Source organism: Mirounga leonina, unplaced genomic scaffold, assembly GCF_011800145.1.
Source record: "Mirounga leonina isolate KUSES-001 unplaced genomic scaffold, KU_Mleo_1.0 Mir_127, whole genome shotgun sequence".
NCBI lineage: Eukaryota > Metazoa > Chordata > Mammalia > Carnivora > Phocidae > Mirounga > Mirounga leonina.
Genome location: NW_023270316.1, coordinates 74,594,156 through 74,612,944, shown reverse-complemented (window position 1 = coordinate 74,612,944; position 18,789 = coordinate 74,594,156). Strand labels below are relative to the sequence as shown.

Here is an 18,789-nt window from a genome sequence, read left to right as displayed (position 1 = left end):
ACTGAACAATATGTCTACCAATAATGATATCTGTATCCCTCATAAGAACCAGTTGGTTTTATAAGCTAGTTCACTTGCCAGGTCTTGGTAGGTAGTAATTACTCAGTAAATAGTGTTGTGAATGTTCGATTAAAAAAAATACACAAAAATTCTTTATCTTGATAGTTATTATCAGAAACAAAGGGATGTTTCCTACTCATTTACTCTTCAAATATTTTACTAAGAATCATTATGCTAGCAACCATATTAAATGAAAAATACATGATCCTTTAAAAAGTTCTGGACCTTGTCAAGGAGGGAATCTTGTAATAGCAGGTATAATAATATGAGAAAAAAAAATGGTGAAGTAAGGGAGAAGTTAAAAAAGGAGAAAGAAGGGGAAAGGAGGAGAGGGGAAAGAAAATGAGAGGAAAATAGCAGGAAGATAGAAGTGACATATTTCTGCTCCATATTGTTTCTGTTTCTATGGCAGTTTAACCAGGGATTCTTCACAAAGAGCAACAAGATGGTGCAAGCTTCAATGAGCAAGCATTTTTCACATCTTTGGGCTTCTTGTATCTGCTGTTGTCTCATTGGCTAAATCAATCACATGACCAAACTCAGAGTCAGTGTGAGTGGGTACACCAAAAGATGTGGATACAGAAGGGCATGGGCAAATTTGGGGACCTTTATTATAACAATCTAACACAACATATGACCTAAGTATATTTTCTAGAATTTTGTACAGAATGTTGACAGCAACTAAAGCAAGCATTATTCTTTGTCAATCATCCTTTTTTTTTTTTTTTTTTTTGGTCTTATTACACTGGCTAGGACCTACGGATGATGTTGAATAGAATTGGTAAGAACATACATTCTTCTCCTGTTCTTCATCTTAAGGGAACAGGCTTTGCCATTAGGTATGATGTTAGCTGTAGGTTTTTCATAGAAGCATTTAGTGCTCATCAGAAACAAATGGCTGGTGCTGGTGTAGATTGGTGTCCCAGGGCTCGTGGAGGTGATAGGTTGGCTAGGACACCCAGACCCTGTTCATTCAAGAGAGTTTAAGTCTCTGAATGTAAGAGTTGATTTACTTAACTTGCCATTTAATTATATCAATATCTGCTTCATTTCTAATTAGTTTCTAATAAGCTATGTTATTCTTACATAGGATTCTGTGTTATTAATAAGTTAACACTTTATAATTAAGACATATTCATCTTCATCACTAGCCATATTTATTTTTCTGAAGGCTATTATTTCTGTTATTAATATAGCCACTTTGGCTTTTTTTTTTTAATTATTGTTTACAAGGTAAATCTTTTCCCATCCTTTTCCTTTTTACCTATCTGTGCCTTTATATTTGAAGTAGGTTTTGATTTTGTTAATCCAATCTGACAATATCTGCCTTTTAATTAGAATATTTAGACCACTTGCATTTCCGTGTAATTATAAATGTGGTTGGATTTAAATCTCCCATCTTCCTATTTTTTCTATTTGTTGCATTTAGTCTTCCTCTCTACCTTATTTACTGACTTCTTTTGAAGTAATTGAAATATTAAGATTTTTATCTCCATTATTGGTTCATTAGCCATAACTTTGGGGGGTTTTAGTTGTTCTTTAAGGTTTACAGTATACATATGCAATGTATCACAAAATTCAGATAATAGTACACTCTCAAATCCCTCCCCCCATTCTTTGTGCTATAGTTATCAGACATTTTTATTCTAAATTAATGACAAATCCCAGAATACGTTATTAATTTTGCTTTAACAGTTATCTGTCATCATGACTGAAAATGAGGGGGAAAGGGTAAGCCTTTTATTAATTCGGACATAATTAACATTTCTGTTCCTCTTTATTTCTTTGGATAGATCCAAATTTCATCCTGGTATACTTTTTCTTTTGTTTGAAGAGCTTCCTTTAACATTTCAAGTATTATAGGTCTTCTGGTGATAAATTTTCTATTTTCTTGGTTTATTTTCAAAAGACATTTTTGCTGCATATAGAATTTTGGGTTAATGGATTTTTTTTTCTTTCTTTAAGATCTTTAAAGATATTCCATTGTCTTCTGCCCTGCATGGTTTTCAATGAGAAATCTGCTTTTACTCCTACATTTATTTTCTATACATAATATTTATCTGGTTGATTTAAAGATTATTCTCTTGGTCACTGATTTTCAACAATTAGGTTAAGAAGAACATTTGTGTGTTTTTCTGATTTTTCTCTCTGTGCGTCTATAATTGCTATGTCTTCATATTTACTGATCCTATTTCTGAAGTTTCTAATTTGCTCTTAATCCCATCCAGAAAAATGTCCATTTTCTATTTGTATTTTTCATCATAAGGTTCTATTTGGTTCTTTTCTATATCTTCTGTTGTTCTCCTCATTACGTTCATTTCTTCCTTTATATTCTTGCACATGTTTATAAGATTTAAATACGTGTTTTAAGTTCTTATCTACTCTTTCTAACAACTTTATAATTTTTATATCTGCTCTCATTGACTTATTTTTCACATTATGGATCTTATTTTCCTATTTCTTTGCATGACTGATATCTTTTATTGGATGCACAACTATGAATTTTGTGTTCTTGAGTACTTAGTTCTTTATTTTTTCAATTCATTATTTTTAGTTTATTTGTATATATTAGATATTTTCTGTGGCTTTGGAGCCCCCTTAGCCTCTATTTCTTTTTTTTTCTTTTTTAAGTTTATTTTTATTTTTTATTATGTTCAATTAGCCAACATATAGTACATTAGTTTTTGATGTAGTGTTCAATGATTCATTAGTTGCATATAACACCCACTGCTCATCACCACATGTGCCCTCCTTAATACCCATCACCTGGTTACCCCATCCCCCCACTCTCCTCCCTTCTGTAACCTTCAGTTTGGTTCCCAGAGTCCAGAGTCTCTCATGGTTTTTCTCTCTCTCTGATTTCTTCCCATTCAGTTTTCCCTCCCTTCCCCTGTGGTCCTCCATGCTATTCCTTATGTTCCACATATGAGTGAAACCATATGATAATTGTCTTTCTCTGTTTGACTTATTTCACTTAGCATAATCCCCTCCAGTTCTATCCATGTCGATGCAAATGGGTTTTCATCCTTTCTGATGGCTGAGTAATATTCCATTGTATATATGAACCACATCTTCTTTATCCATCATCTGTTGAAGGACATCTCGGCTCTTTAAATATTGTTTGCCTGTGTCTGATTTGCAGGTAAGTGACTTGCAAATTAGTTTGATGGTTTTTTTAAGGTTGCTTTTAAGTTTTGTTATGATGGGCCCAGAAAAGTGTTTATTATAGGTCTAATTTATCCTTATTTTTAAAAGTGTAACTTGATTAAGTTTTCCCAATATCATGTGTAACTAGTTATTCCTAGCCCTGAATTAACTCCAAGAATTCATCCTACTGCTTTCTGGTAGTTCTTTCCCTAGCTTTGGGTAGATTTTTCTCATGCATACACAGACCAGAACCAAAGACTCAAGGGAGCTCTCTACAGATCTTCAGTCATTCTTTCTGTCTCTCTCTCAGTACAGTTCCCTCTTTGATATTCTAGCTACCTGGGCCCACTGAGCTCCAACCTCTGTGTCTTCAACTCATTAAGATACCTGGCCTTCTTTTGGGTCCATTGTCCTGCACTGTGGCTTGGAAATAGTCCTCTCAATGATCACAGCCATGAGCAGCCTTTTGTTTAATGTTTGAAAACCATTGTTTTATATATTTTGGCTGACACTGTAGGTTATTTCTGGTAGGAGGGTAATTCCTATAGCAGTTAGTCATGCATGGGCAGAAACAGAAATAATATAGGACCTCCAGAAACAGTATGACTACCTTTTTAAATGTAGTTATTAAATAAGCAATCTAACTCTCTTATGGCCACTATTTGATGTCCTAGGCTTCATCTTTCTCCCATCTGTAAAATATATATGTAATGAGATAAGATTTAATAAGTCAATGGATATTAATAAGTCATCATATATTATCCTAAAATGTCCACAATTTTAAGTTTCCCAATTAAAGCCATCATTTATATATATAAAAAAGCCAGTCTCTGTGCTTTCCTTTATTTAAAAAAAAAAAAAGATTCCATTGACCAATATCTGTGGCCTATGCATTCATAGTGAATTTTCTCACACAAAGATTCTTCCAGCCCAGTCTGTAATGAAACTTAAAAAAAAAAAAAATTGAGTATTGTCATCTGTGACCAAAAGCTTGGTAGAGACAAATATGTGTATGACCTCAGGTTCACTGATATAGTGCTCTTGTCAAATATGTCTAGAATTGACATGTACACAACTAACTATTCATAGCACTAGACATTTTTGTATTATTGGACACTCAATGACTTTTGTCTGTGCTGTTTCAGAATTCAAGCTCCCAGAAAACAGAATGGGATTGAGGCACAGAGTATCCAGATTCTAATATGTTATGATGATGCAGTACAAAAGAAAGGTCATGATATACTCACTGGGAGCCTAATTTTTATGCTAGGTTTCCCTGGCCTCTAATCTTTAAACTGGAATAATAAACAAGAAAAATAAAACAAAAATTTAAAGGTGAATTAAAAGACCATTTAACCATACTGTTTATTTCTAGTTTCTTAATTTAAAATGAGTTAAGTAATGGTATGGGATTGTTAGTTTCAGAAGATTCCGTTTATTTATTATAGGACTTCACATCAAAATTCATCATTTCCTACAAACACAGGGTTAAAATATTTACAAAAGGACAAATTTTCTACCAGGAGGTTTAAAAGGCTGGGGAACTACACTATAAAAACACACCCACATACACAGATATAAATAAATATTAATTAAATGTATTATATGTATTAAATAGAATGGAAAGAAGTAAAGTTTGATAATAATTACTTGGCTTAAAAGCCTAAAAACATTGTACAGGCATATAGTAAGGAGGTTTTGGATGTATTATCAAAATGCATTGCATAGAAATTTAATGTAGTTGCTATAGAATGATCTCCTATGATTGAAACCATGTGTGGAGAGTATGGGCTTCTGCAAGATGTGTTGCAGCAACAAAGGCTCTAAAGATGTATTTGTGCTGCCTGCTATGTGCAGATGATTGGCTTAGATACAGTTCCCAGACATAAACAGCATGCTATCAGATAGAGATGGAGAATGCTTACCACATTGTACAAGCTTATGCACCAATGCTCAAATATAATCTGCCCAGAAAATCCATTAACAAAGGCAAACCAAAGCTGAAAGAGAAGAAAGTTCAAGAAGTTTTATATTGACCTAAGTGTTTCCATTCACTGAAGTACTTTATCATTTTTTTTCCATGTCATCAAATGGGATTTTACCAAAATGTAAATAAAATCAAACTTGAGTATTTGAGCCTAACAGAAAGCCAGTCCATTTATTTTAGAATTTTTATTTCATTCTCTATCAAAAAATAATTTCAATGAAATATTTAGATCTCATTGTCCAATAATGCATTGCTTCAGTAAAGAATGATATTGAGTTGTAAAAGTTCAGAATGATTTTGTCTATGGCTTCAGCAAATTGTAGCATCTGCAACTAATAACATTTGTAACTGGCCCAGCCAAAGAAAGGAGAACTCCTAATTCAAAAAGATCTATGCCCCTCTATGTTTATTGCAGCATTATTTACAAAAGCAATAAATGTGGAAGCAATCTAGGTGTTCATCAATAGAAGAATGGATAAAGAGGAGGCTATATACACTCACATATATATATGTATATGTTTATATCCAATGAAATATTGCTCAACCATAAAAAAAAGTATGAGATCCCACCATTTGCAACAGCATGGATGGATTTAGAGGATATCCCTCTTTGACATGAGTTTCTAAGTGTTACTTTCTCTGTTACTTTTTGGAAGAGTTTGAGGAAGATTGGTGTTAATTTTTCTTTGAATGATTGGTATAATTTTCCAGGGAGGTGTTTGATTACTGATCTCATCTCCTTACTATAGTCTGTTCATATTTTCTATTTCTTCATTATTTGCCCAGCTGATTTTTGACAAAGGTGGAAAATCAATTTAATGGAAGGATAACCTTTTCATCAAATAGTACTGAAGTAATCAGATCTCCATGGGCAAAATAACTAGACAATCTAAACCCTCCACTGTACACAAAAATTAACTGAAAATGAATCATGACATTAAGTGTAAAACACTTTTAAAAACTACATAGAGGAAAATCTTACAATCTAGAGCTAGGCAAAGAGCTTTTTGATATAGAACAAAAAGCATTATCCATAGAAGGAAAATATATAAATCAGACCACATCAAAATTAAAAACTTTTGTACTCCAAAAGACTATTAAGATGACAAAACAACATGATACAGACTGGAAGAAAATATTTGCAAACTACTTACCTGCCAGAGGACTAACATCTAAAATATGTGAACTCTCAAAACTTAAGAGTGAAAAAACAATTCAATTAGAAAATGGAAAAAAAAATATGAAGATACATTTCACTGAAGAAGATATGAAGATAGCAAATAAGTACATGAGAAGATGTTCAACATCATTAGCCTCTACAGAAATGCAATTTAAAACCACAATGACATATCACTACCCATCTATCAGAAAGGCTAAAAAAATAGTGATAACATCAAGTGCTGGTAAAGATCCAGAGAAACAAGATAACAGATGCTTTGCTGGTGGGAACTGAAAATGGTAAAGTCACTCTGGAAATTAGTTGGGAGTTTCTTTTAAAACTAAACATGCACTTCCCATATGATCCAGCAATTGTACTCTTGGACATTTGTCCTAAATAAGTGAAAACTTGGGCGCCTGGGTGGCTCAGTTGGTTAAGCGACTGCCTTCGGCTCAGGTCATAATCCTGGAGTCCCTGGATCGAGTCCCGCATCGGGCTCTCTGCTCAGCAGGGAGTCTGCTTCTCCCTCTGACCCTCCCCCCTCTCATGTGCTCTCTCTGATTCTCTCTCTCTCAAATAAATAAATAAAATCTTTAAAAAAAAATAAGTGAAAACTTGTGTTTGCACAAAACCTACACACAAATGCTCTTCAACAGGTGGATGATAAATGTTATGGTAAGGGAACAAATGATACAGGGAATAACTTGTATCAATCTCAAGGGAATTATACAGACTGAAAAAATCCGATCTCAAAAGGTTGTATACTACATGTTTCCACTTTTATAACATTCTTGAAAGAACAAACTTATTAGGATAGGGAACAGATTAGTCACTGTCAGGGGTTAGGGATGGAGGTGGCTATAAAGGGATAGCATGAGGGGCATCCTTGTGGTGAGGGAACAGGTCTATATCATTGGGGGAGGGTTGGGGAGGGAAAGAGGCCTCTGCCTTTATTTCTATGGTGTTTACATCAATCTGCATGTGGATAAAAGTACACAGAATCACACACACAAGTGTGTGTAAAGCTGGTGAAATATGAAAAAACTCTGTTGGTTATATCCTGCTTTTGATATTGTCCTGGAGTTATTCAAGGTGTTCTTTAGGGAGAATTGGGTGAATGTTTCACAGGACCTCCTAAAAATATTTTTGTAACTTCCTGTGAATCTATAATTATTGCAAAACAAAATATTTCAAAATATATTTCCATAGCCAAATTAAAGGTTGAACAGGTATTTTTAAAGTCAGGATGGTGGTTAGAAGATTCAAATTTACTGAATAACTTAGAGTGAAAACCTAAAACAGAATTATGTAATGGTAATTTAAGTGATACAAATATGGAAAAGAAAAAACCTAAACTACCAAGACTGATGTCAAAGACCTAACTTTTCCATGAAAGAAAGTGTATCTCTCTTCTTACCTCAATAATGTATAACACTACATTTTTGTAGAAACAATACAATATGCATTTCGTCACTCGAAAATGATTCCAAGCTCCATGAACCAACAGAAGCTTCTCCAAGTAGCTAAACTAAAAGAAGGAAACAACAGTCATTTGCAAGTTCAAAGGGACCTACCAATTAGTGACAAAACCCACAAAACATCATTTTCTCAGCATTTCACATTTCAGAGTTTCCACTCTAGAAAATGTAACACAGAAGTAAGCAGAGTGAAACCAATTTTGCAGACAACCTGACATGGCATTTCTCTATAAAGAAAAATTTTTTAAAGCTTTATAAAATTCACCTCTTTTATCACTAAAACAAATCTTAACATCATATTTTTTTGCCCAGTAAATGCTGCTTGGATTTTCACTTGGAATGTGCAAGGCTTTTAATCTGATACACATCTAAGACTTTAATCATAGTAATGGGACAGACTTATTTAATGAAAGCAACATCCTATTAGAAACAAGAACTCAGGCTAAATCACTCATCTTTTTTTTTTTTTTTTTAAATGTGTGATCAGGTATAAGTAACAAAGTCTTACAGGAATCAGTTCCCCACTTCGTATAATAAATAAAAAGTTAAAATTAAAAATGAAGGTTACATGCAGCCTCTGCAGTGTTGTGAGGCTCCTTACCCTCATCTACATACATACTTTCATAGCAGTTATTACCTTCTAACAAATGACAGGCACTACTGTATATTTTTGTTTCCTACAATGGAAACTCTGTGAGAGTAGGTCTCGTTGACTTCACTGATGAATCCTAAACACCCAGAAACATGCCCAAAATATGGTATTTGCTCAGTGAACATTTTTTTGAATGACTATACAGGAGAGTTATTCCACAAAATGAAGTAATTCAGTAATTTAATGACTCCTGGAATTAAATACTCACTTCAAAGTAGCACCAGGTGGTACATATGAAAAATTTTAAACTTTCAAAAAAAGAGCACTTACGATTTTGGATCATGAGAGAGCAGGATGGGGAAGAAGATGCTCAGTGAATTAAAGAAATGTTTTTGTTTGTTTATATCCAGAACTTGATATTAAACTTGAGTCACTATAGAAAACATTCCTATTGCCTCAGTGTTTAGCTTTGCAGTGGTTTAAAGTCAGAGTTTCATTTCTTGGGATGACTTAAAAATATTAAGAAATTTGGAAAGAAGGAAGTGAATAATTTACACTTTTCAGAGAATAAAATGATCCAGGTTATGAGTAGAATGTTATACTGATATACTCTGAGAAGGGAAATTTCTTCATTACCCAGAAGGAGCAGAGTAAAAGACATTTGTTTGACCACTGCTGCAGAATACATATGAAAGGCTGGAGGCAGATGGGGCAGAAATGGGAAAATTTCCACTTACAGTTCTGGGAATAAGATTCATTCTGCAAAAGTATAAGATGGCACACATCACTGGCAGAATACCTTCTCCCCCTCTGCAGTCAAAGCTGCTCTTGGGTCGAAGTAAGAGGGAGGGGAAAAAAAAACAAACAACTGTGGCTTAAAGTATTATTGACATGAAATAGCCTTTTAATGGGGGCCTAAGCACGAATCAAATCAATCTTCTGCATTAGTGGCTGTCTTGGTGTGGCACTTTAGGGGTGGAAGGAAGAAGAGAAAACTTGGAAGGTCTATTCCAAGACGGTGACACAAGAAGACTCTCAACTCACACCTCCTTCACAGACACACCAAATTTACACATATTTACATAGGAATTCCTCCTGAGGGCTGACTGAATAGCTTCTGCACCACAAAATATCACTGGAGACACAGTAAGAAAAAGAATCCCCACCCCGACACTGCAAACTGAAGTGGGGAGCAACAGCAGTACTTAAGGACCATGAGTAGATTCATCTGCCCTGGGGTGCAGAAAAAAAGCCACAGTCTAAAAGGGTAACTAGAATTAAAAAAAGTAAAATATGAAAGGAAAACTGTTCCAAGTAAAAGCAAACATACAAAAAGGTCATAGAGCAATCACTTGTAAACTATTATGAAGGTTGAAAGATGAAAGTAGTAAAATCAATTCTAAAAAATTAGTTAAGGGGATTCACAAAATAAAAAGATGTAAATAAAATAAAACTTATACATAAATTGTGAAGGGAGAAGAAAAAAATGAAGTACTTTTAAAATGAGTTCAAACTTAAGAGACCATCAACTTAATATAGTCTGCAATATACTTAGGATGTTATATAAAACCTCATAATAAACCAAAAATTTATAATAGATACACAGAAAATAAAGAGAAATAAAGACAAGCAAAACACTAAAGAAAATTACAACTCACAAGGAAAAAGAGTAAGAGAAGATGAAGGAAATAGAGAAGAACTACAAGAACCAGAAAACAATAAAATGGCAATAAGTAAATATCTATCAATAATTACTTTAAATGTAAATAGTCTAAATGCTTGAAAAAAAGACATAAGGTGACAAAATGAATAAAACAAATGACTCATTTATATGCTGCCTGCAAGAGACTCACTTCAGACCTAAAGGCACATACAGACTGAAAGTGAAGGGATGGAAAAAGATATGCCATGAAAAGGGAAGTAAAAAAAAAAAAAGCCAGGGGGCAATACTTATATCAGACAAAATAGACTCGAAATTAAAGACTGTAGCAAGTGACAAAGAGGGCACTACATAATGATAAAGGGATCAATAAACAAGAGGATATAATAATTGTAGTTATCTATGTACCCAATATTGGAGCACCTAAATAAAGCAAATATTAATAGACACAAGGGGAAAACTTGACAGCAATATGATAAATAGTAGGGGACTGTAACACCCCACTCATATCAATGAATAGATCACCCAGGTAATAAATGAGTAAGGAAACAGTGTCTTTGAACAACACATTAGACCAGATGGACTTGACATATACAGAAAATACCATCCAAAAACAACAGAATACACATTCTTTTCAACTGCACATGGAACATTCTCCAGGATATATCATGTTAGGCCACAAAAGAAGCCTAAATAAATTTAAGAAGATTAAAATCATACCAAGCATCTTTTTTGATTACAACTGGTATGAATGAAGCTAGACATCAATTACAAGGAAAAAAAACAAACAGAAAAAGCACAAACATGTGGAGGCTAAACAATATGGTACTAAACAGCCACTGGGTCAATGAAGAAATCAAATAAGAAATTAAAAAATACATGAAAGAGATAGTCCAAGATAACAGAGGAGTAGGAGATCTTAGTTTTGTCTGGTCCCAGGAATTCAGATAGATAGCTATCAAATCATTCTGAACACCTGTGAATTCAATCAGATATAAGAAAAGATTAGCTGAAACTCTACAAATAGAAAAGCTACCACATTCTGCAAGAATGACAAGACAGAAAAACTCACCTCAAAAAAGAGAACGGAAAAAAAAGAACAAGAGGCAGTACTGACTGCCAGAGACCTAATCAGTATGGATGTAAATAAGATATCAGAACTAGAGTTCAGAATAATGGTTACAAAGATACTAGCTGGGCTTGAAAAAAAAGCATAGTAGACACTAGAGAATCCCTTTCTGGAGAAATAAAAGAACTAAAATCTAATCAAGTCAAAATCAAAAAAGCTATTAATGAGATGCAATAAAAAATGGAGGCTCTAACTGCTAGGCTAAATGAGGCAGAAGAAAGAATTAGTGATATAGAAGACAAAATGAAGAATAAAGAAGCTGAGAAAAAGAGATAACTACTGGATCATGAGGGGAGAATTTGAGAGATAAGTGATACCATAAAGAGAAACAATGTTAGAATAATTAGGATCCAAGAAGAAGAGGAAAGGAGGGGGGGCAGAAGGTATATTGGAGCAAATTATAGTGGAGAACTTCCTAATCTGGGAAAGGAAACAGGCATCAAAATCCAGGAGGCACAGAGAATCCCCTTCAAAATCAATAAAAATAGCTCAGCACCTCGACATATAATAGTGAAAATGGCAAATCTCAGAGACAAAGAGAAAATCCTGAAAGCAGCTTGGAACAAGAGGTCCATAACCTACAAGGGTAGAAACATCAGACTGGCAGCAGACCTATCCACAGAGATCTGCCAGGCCAGAAAGGACTGGCATGATATATTCAGGGTACTAATTGAGAAAAATACGCAGCCAAGAATACTTTATCCAGCAAGGATGTCATTCAAAATAGGAGAGAGAAAAAGCTTCCAGGACAAACAGAAACTAAAAGAATTTGTGATCACTAAACCAGCCCTGCAAGAAATATTAAAGGGGATCCTTTAAGCAAAGAGAGAGCCCAAAAGTAACATAGACCAGAAAGGAAGAGACAATATACAGAAACAGTGACTTCACAGGTAATACAATGGCACCAAATTCATATCTTCAATAATTACTCTGAATGTAAATGGATTAAATGCTCCAATCAAAAGGGGGAATCAGATTGGATAAAAAAAAAAAAAACCCTAAAAACAATAACAAAATAAGACCCGTCCATATGCTGTCTAGAAGACTCATTTTAGACCCAAAGACACCTCCAGATTGAAAGTGAGGGGGTGTAAAACCATTTATCATGCTAATGGCCATCAAAAGAAATCTGAGGTAGCAATCCTTATAGCAGACAAATTAGATTTTAAACCAAAGATTATAATAAAAGATGAGGAAGGACACTATATCATAATTAACGGGTCTATACAACAAGAAGATATAACAATTGCAAATGTTTATGCCCCCAACATGGGAGCAGGCAATTATATAAACTAATCAATAACAAAATGAAAGAAACACATTAATAATAATAAAATAATAGGGACTTCAACACCCCACTCACTGCAATGGACAGATCACCTAAGCATTAGATCAACAAGGAAAATAGGGCTTTGAATGACACACTGGACCAGATGGAATTCACAGATATATTCAGAGCATTCCATCCTAAAGCAACAGACTACACATTCTTCTCAAGTGCACATGGAACATTCTCCAGAATAGATCACATACTGGGCCACAAATCAGGTCTCAACTGGTACAAAAAGATTGGGATCATTCCCTACATATTTTCAGACCACAATGCTTTGAAACTTGAACTCAATCACAAGAGGAAATTTGGAAAGAACTCAAATACGTGGAGGCTAAACAATATCCTACTAAAGAATGAATGGGTTAACCAGGACATTAAAGAAGAATTTAGAAAATTTATGGAAACAAAGGAAAATGAAAACACAACTGTTCAAAACCATTGGACTGCAGCAAAGGCAGTCCTAAGAGGGAAGTATATACAGGCCTTTCTCAAGAAACAAGAAACATCTTAAATACACAACCTAACCTTACACCTAAAGGAGCTAGAAAAAGAACAGCAAATAAATCCTAAATCCAGTGGGAGAAGAGAAATAATAGAAGACATATTGGAGCAGATTATCAGAAGATAATTAGATTGATAGATAGTAATCAGATAGAAGATAATCAGATAATCAGAAGATTAGAGCAGAAATCAATCAAATAAACCAAAAGAACAGTAGAACAGATCAACGAAACTAGGAGCTGGTTCTTTGAAAGATTTAATAAGATTGATAAACCCCTGGCCAGGCTTATCCAAAAGAAAAGAGAAAGGACACGAATAAATAAAATCATGAATAAAAGAGGAGAGATCACAACCAACACCAAAGAAATACAAATAATTATAACATATTATCAGCAACTATATGCCAACAAATTAGGCACTCTGGAAGAAATGGATGCATTCCTAGAAACATATAAACTACCAAAACTGAAACAGGAAAAAATATAAAACCTGAACAGAACCATAACCAGCAAGGAAATTGAAATAGTAATCAAAAATCTCCCAATAAACAAGAGTCCAGGGCCAGATGGCTTGCCAGGGGAATTCTACCAAACATTTAAAGAAGAATTAATACCTATTCTTCTGAAGCTCTTTCAAAAAATAGAAATGGAAGGAAAACTTCCAAACTCTATGAGGCCAACATTACCTTGATCCCAAAACCAAAGACCCCACCATAAAGGAGAACTACACATCAATATCCCTGATGAACATGGATGCAAAAATTCTCACCAAGATACTAGCCAATAGGATCCGACAGTACATTAAAAGGATTATTCACCATGACCAAATGGGATTTATTCCTGGGCTGCAAGGATGGCTCAGTATCGGCAAATCAATCAATGTGATGCACTACATTAATAAAAGAAAGGACAAGAACCATATGATCCTCTCAGTAGAGATAAAGCATTTGACAAAGTACAGCATCCTTTCTTGATTAAAACTTCACAGTATAGGGATAGAGGGAACATACCTCAATATCACAAAAGCCATACACAAAAAGCCCACAGTGAATATCATTCTCAATGGGGAAAAACTGAGCTTTTCCCCTAAGGTCAGGAACACAACTGTTGTTCAACATAGTATTAGAAATCTTAGCCTCAGCTGGGGCGCCTGGGTGGCTCAGTTGGTTAAGTGACTGCCTTCAGCTCAGGTCATGATCCCAGGGTCCTGGGATCGAGTCCTGCATCAGGCTCCCTGCTCTGCGGGGAGCCTACTTCTCCCTCTCCCACTCCCCCTGCTTGTGTTCCCTCTCTCACTGTGTCTCTCTTTGTCAAATGAATAAATAAAATCTTTTAAAAAAAAAAGAAAAAGAAAGAAATCTTAGCCTCAGCAATCAGACAATGAAAAGAAATAAGACATCCAAATCGGCAAAGAAGAAGTCAAACTCTCATTCTTCACAGATGATATGATACTCTGTGTGGAAAAGATTCCACCCCAAACTTGCTAGAACTCATATAGGAATTCAGCAAAGTGGCAGGATATAAAATCAATGCACAGAAATCAGCTGCATTTTTATACACTAACAATGAAACAGAAGAAAGAGAAATTAAGGAGTTGATCCCATTTACAATTGCACCAAAAACCATAAGATACCTAGGAATAAACCTAACCAAAGAGGCAAAGGAAACTATAGAACTATAGAACAGTCATGAAAGAAATTGAGGAAGACACAAAGAAATGGAAAAAGTTCCATACTCATGGATTGGAAAAATTAATATTGTTAAAATGTCCATACTACCCCAAGTAATCTATAAGCTCAATGCAATCCCTGTCAAAATATCAATATTTTTCATAGAAATAGAATAATCCTAAAATTAGTATGGATCCACGAAAGATCCCAAGTAACCAAAGCAATCTTGAGAAAGAAGAAAAATGCCAGAGGTATCACAATCCCAGATTTCAAGATATACTACAAAGCTATAATAATCAAAACAGTGGGTACTGGCACAAAAACAGACACATAGATCAATGGAACAGAATAGAGAGCTGTCAAAATATGATCAACTTTTTTCACAGAACTGGAACAAATAATTCTAAAATTTGCATGGAACCAGAAAAGACCCCTAATAGCCAAAGGAATGTTGAAAAAGAAAAGCAAAGGGGTACCTGAGTGGCTCAGTCAGTAAGCGTCTGCCTTCGGCTCAGGTCATGATCCCAGGTACCTGGGATCGAGTCTTGCATCGGGCTCCCTGATCAGCGGGGAGCCTGCTTCTCCCTCTCTCTCTGTCTCTCATGAATAAATAAAAAAAAGAAAAGTAAAGCTGGTGGCATCACAATTCCGGACTTCAAGCTCTATTACAAAGCTGTCATCATCAAGACAGTATGGTACTGGCATAAAAACAGACACACAGATCAATGGAACAGAATAGAGACACTCAGAAATGGACCCTCAACTCTATGGTCAACTAATCTTCAACAAAGCAGGAAAGAATGTCCAATGGAAAAAAGTCTCTTCAACAAATGGTATTGGGAAAATTGGACAGCCACATGCAGAAGAATGAAACTGGACCATTTCCTTACACCACACACAAAAATAGACTCAAAATGGATGAAAGACCTACATGTGAGACAGGAATCCATCAAAATCCTTGAGGAGAACACAGGGAGCAACCTCTTTGACCTCAGCTGCAGCAACTTCTTGTTAGACACATCTCCAAAGGCAAGGGAAGCAAGGGCAAAAATGAACTATTGGGAATCCATTAAATAAAAAGCTTCTGCACAGCAAAGGAAACAATCAACAAAACCAAAAGACAACTGACAGAATGGGAGAAGGTATTTGCAAATGACATATCAGATAAAGGGCTAGTATCCACAATCTATAAAGAACTTATCAAACTCAACACCCAAAGAACAACTAATCCAATCAAGAAATGGGCAGAAGACATGAACAGACATTTCTCCAAAGAAGACACACAAATGACCAACAGACACATGAAAAGATGCTCAACATCACTTGGCATCAGGGAAATCCAAATCAAAACCTCAATGAGATACCACCTCACACCAGTCAGAATGGCTAAAATTAACAAGGCAGGAAACAACAGATGTTGGCGAGGATGCAGAGAAGGGGGAACCCTCCTACACTGTTGGTGGGAATGCAAGCTGGTGCAGCCTCTCTGGAAAACAGTATGGAGGTTCCTCAAAAAGTTAAAAATAGAGCTACCCTATGACCCAGCAATTGCACTACTGGGTATTTACCCCAAAGATACAAATGTAGTGATCCAAAGGGGCACATGCACCCCAATGTTTATAGCAGCAATGTCCACAATAGCCAAACTATGGAAAGAGCCTAGATGTCCATCAACAGATGAATGGATAAAGAAGATGTGGGGTATATGTATACACACACAATGGAATATTATGCAGCCATCAAAAAATGAAATCTTGCCATTTGCAATGATGTGGATGAATCTAAAGGGTATGCTAAGGGAAATAAGTCAATCAGAGAAAGACAATTTTAATATGATCTTACTGATATGCAGAATTTAAGAAACAAGGCAGAGGATTATAGAGGAAGAGAGAAAAAAATGAAACAAGACAAAACCAGAGATGGACACAAACCATAAGAAACTCTTAATCTCAGGAAACAAACTGAGGGTTGCTGGAGGGGAAGGGGTGTGGGAGGATGGGGTGGCTGGGTGATGGACATTGGAGAGGGGATGTGCTATGGTTAGCACTGTGAATTGTGTAAGACTGTTGAATCACAGACCTGTACCTCTGAAACAAATAATACATTATATGTTAAAAAAAAAAAAAAAAGCAGCTAACAGGAAGGGAAAAATGAAGGGGGGGAAATCGGAGGGGGAGACGAACCATGAGAGACTATGGACTCTGAGAAACAAATTGAGGATTCTAGAGGGGAGGGGGGTGGGGGGATGGGTTAGCCTGGTGATGGGTATTAAGGAGGGCATGTATTGAATGGAGCACTGGGTGTTATACGCAGACAATGAATCATGGAACACTACATCAAAAACTAATGATGTAATGTATGGTGATTAACATAACATAATTAAAAAAAAAAGACTGATGAATCACAGACCTGTACCCCTGAAACAAATAATACATTGTATGTTAATAATAAAAAAAAAAAGAATAGAGAGCTGAGAAATATCCCACACTTATATGGCCAATTAATCTACAGCAAAGGAGGCAAGAATATACAATGGGGAAAAAGACAGTCTCTTCAAAAAGATGTTGGGAAAATTGGAAAGCCACTTGCAAAAGAATGAAACTGGACTACTTTCATACATAATACAGAAAAGTAAACTCAAAATGAATTAATGACCTAAATGTGAGACCTGAATCCCAGGGCACTTGTGATGAGCACTGGGTGTTGTAGGTGATGAATCACTAAATTCTACACCTGAAACTAATATTATACTGTATGTTAACTGTATTTAAAAAAATTTTTTTTAAGATTTTATTATTTATTTGAGAGAGAGAGGGATAGAGTACAAGCAGGGGGAGCAGCAGGGAGAGAGGGAGAAGCAGGCTCCCCGCCGAGCAGGGAGCCCGATGCAGGGCTCGATCCCAGGACCCTGGGATCATGACCTGAGCCAAAGGCAGACGCTTAACCGACTGAGCCACCCAGGCGCCCCAGCTAATTGTATTTAAATAAAAACTTGAAAAAAAAAAAAGCAGCAATCCCCTGGACATTGACCTTAGCAACACTTTTCTATATATATGTCCTCAGGCAAGGAAAACAAAAGCAAAAAAAATTATGGGGACTACATCAAAACAAAAATCTTTTTTTTTTTTAAGATTTTATTTATTTATTTGAGAGAGAGAGAATGAAAGACAGCATGAGAGGGAGGAGGGTCAGAGGGAGAAGCAGACTCCCTGCCGAGCAGGGAGCCCGATGCGGGACTCGATCCCGGGACTCCAGGATCATGACCTGAGCCGAAGGCAGTTGCTTAACCAACTGAGCCACCCAGGCGCCCCAAAACAAAAATCTTTTACACAGCTAAGGAAACCATCAACAAAATGAAAAGGCAACCTACTGAGTGGAAGAAGATGTTTGAAAATTATATATTTGATGGGGCAACTGGGGTGGCTCAGTCGTTGGGCGTCTGCCTTCGGCTCAGGTCATGATCTCAGGGTCCTGGGATTGAGTCCCACATCGGGACTTCTGCTTCTCCCTCTCCCACTCCCCCTGCTTGTGTTCCCTCTCTTGCTGTCTCTCTCTGTCAAATAAATAAAATCTTTTAAAAAAAATTATATATTTGATAAGGAATAATATTAAAAATATATAATGAAGCTATTCAATTGAGCACCCCAAAACTGTAAATAACCCAATTTAAAAAGGCAGAGGTTTGGGGGAGGTGGGTTTAATAGGTGATGGGGATTAGGGAGTGCACTTGTGATGAACGCTGGGTATTGTATGGAAGTGTTGAATCACTACATTGTACACCTGAGACTAATACTACACTGTACGTTAACTAACCAGAATTCATATAAAAACTTTAAAAAATGGGGAGAGGACATGAATAGATATTTTTCCAAAGAAGATACACAGATGGCAAACACATGAAAATATTCTCAACATCACCAATCACCTAATTTGCACCAAACATCACCTAATTTGCAGGGAAATGCTAATCAAAACCAAAATGAAGTATCACCTCACACCTGTCAGAATGGCTAGAATCAAAAAGACAAGAAATACCAGGTGTTGGTGAGGCTGTGGGGAAAAAGGAATCCTCAT

At 35.7% G+C, this 18,789-nt stretch overlaps 1 protein-coding gene across 1 annotated transcript in view; it reads right to left on the bottom strand.

Annotated features, from left to right (window-relative positions):
- LOC118009101 (phospholipid-transporting ATPase IB-like) overlaps nucleotides 1–18,789 on the bottom strand; it is a 217,108-nt gene that overhangs the window by 69,341 nt on the left and 128,978 nt on the right. The window contains exons 28-29 of the mRNA XM_035002919.1: nucleotides 7,771–7,881; nucleotides 5,133–5,207 (exon numbers count right to left, since the gene is read on the bottom strand). Coding sequence (XP_034858810.1) covers nucleotides 5,133–5,207; nucleotides 7,771–7,881 — 186 coding nt within the window. The remainder of the gene's footprint in view (nucleotides 1–5,132; nucleotides 5,208–7,770; nucleotides 7,882–18,789) is intronic.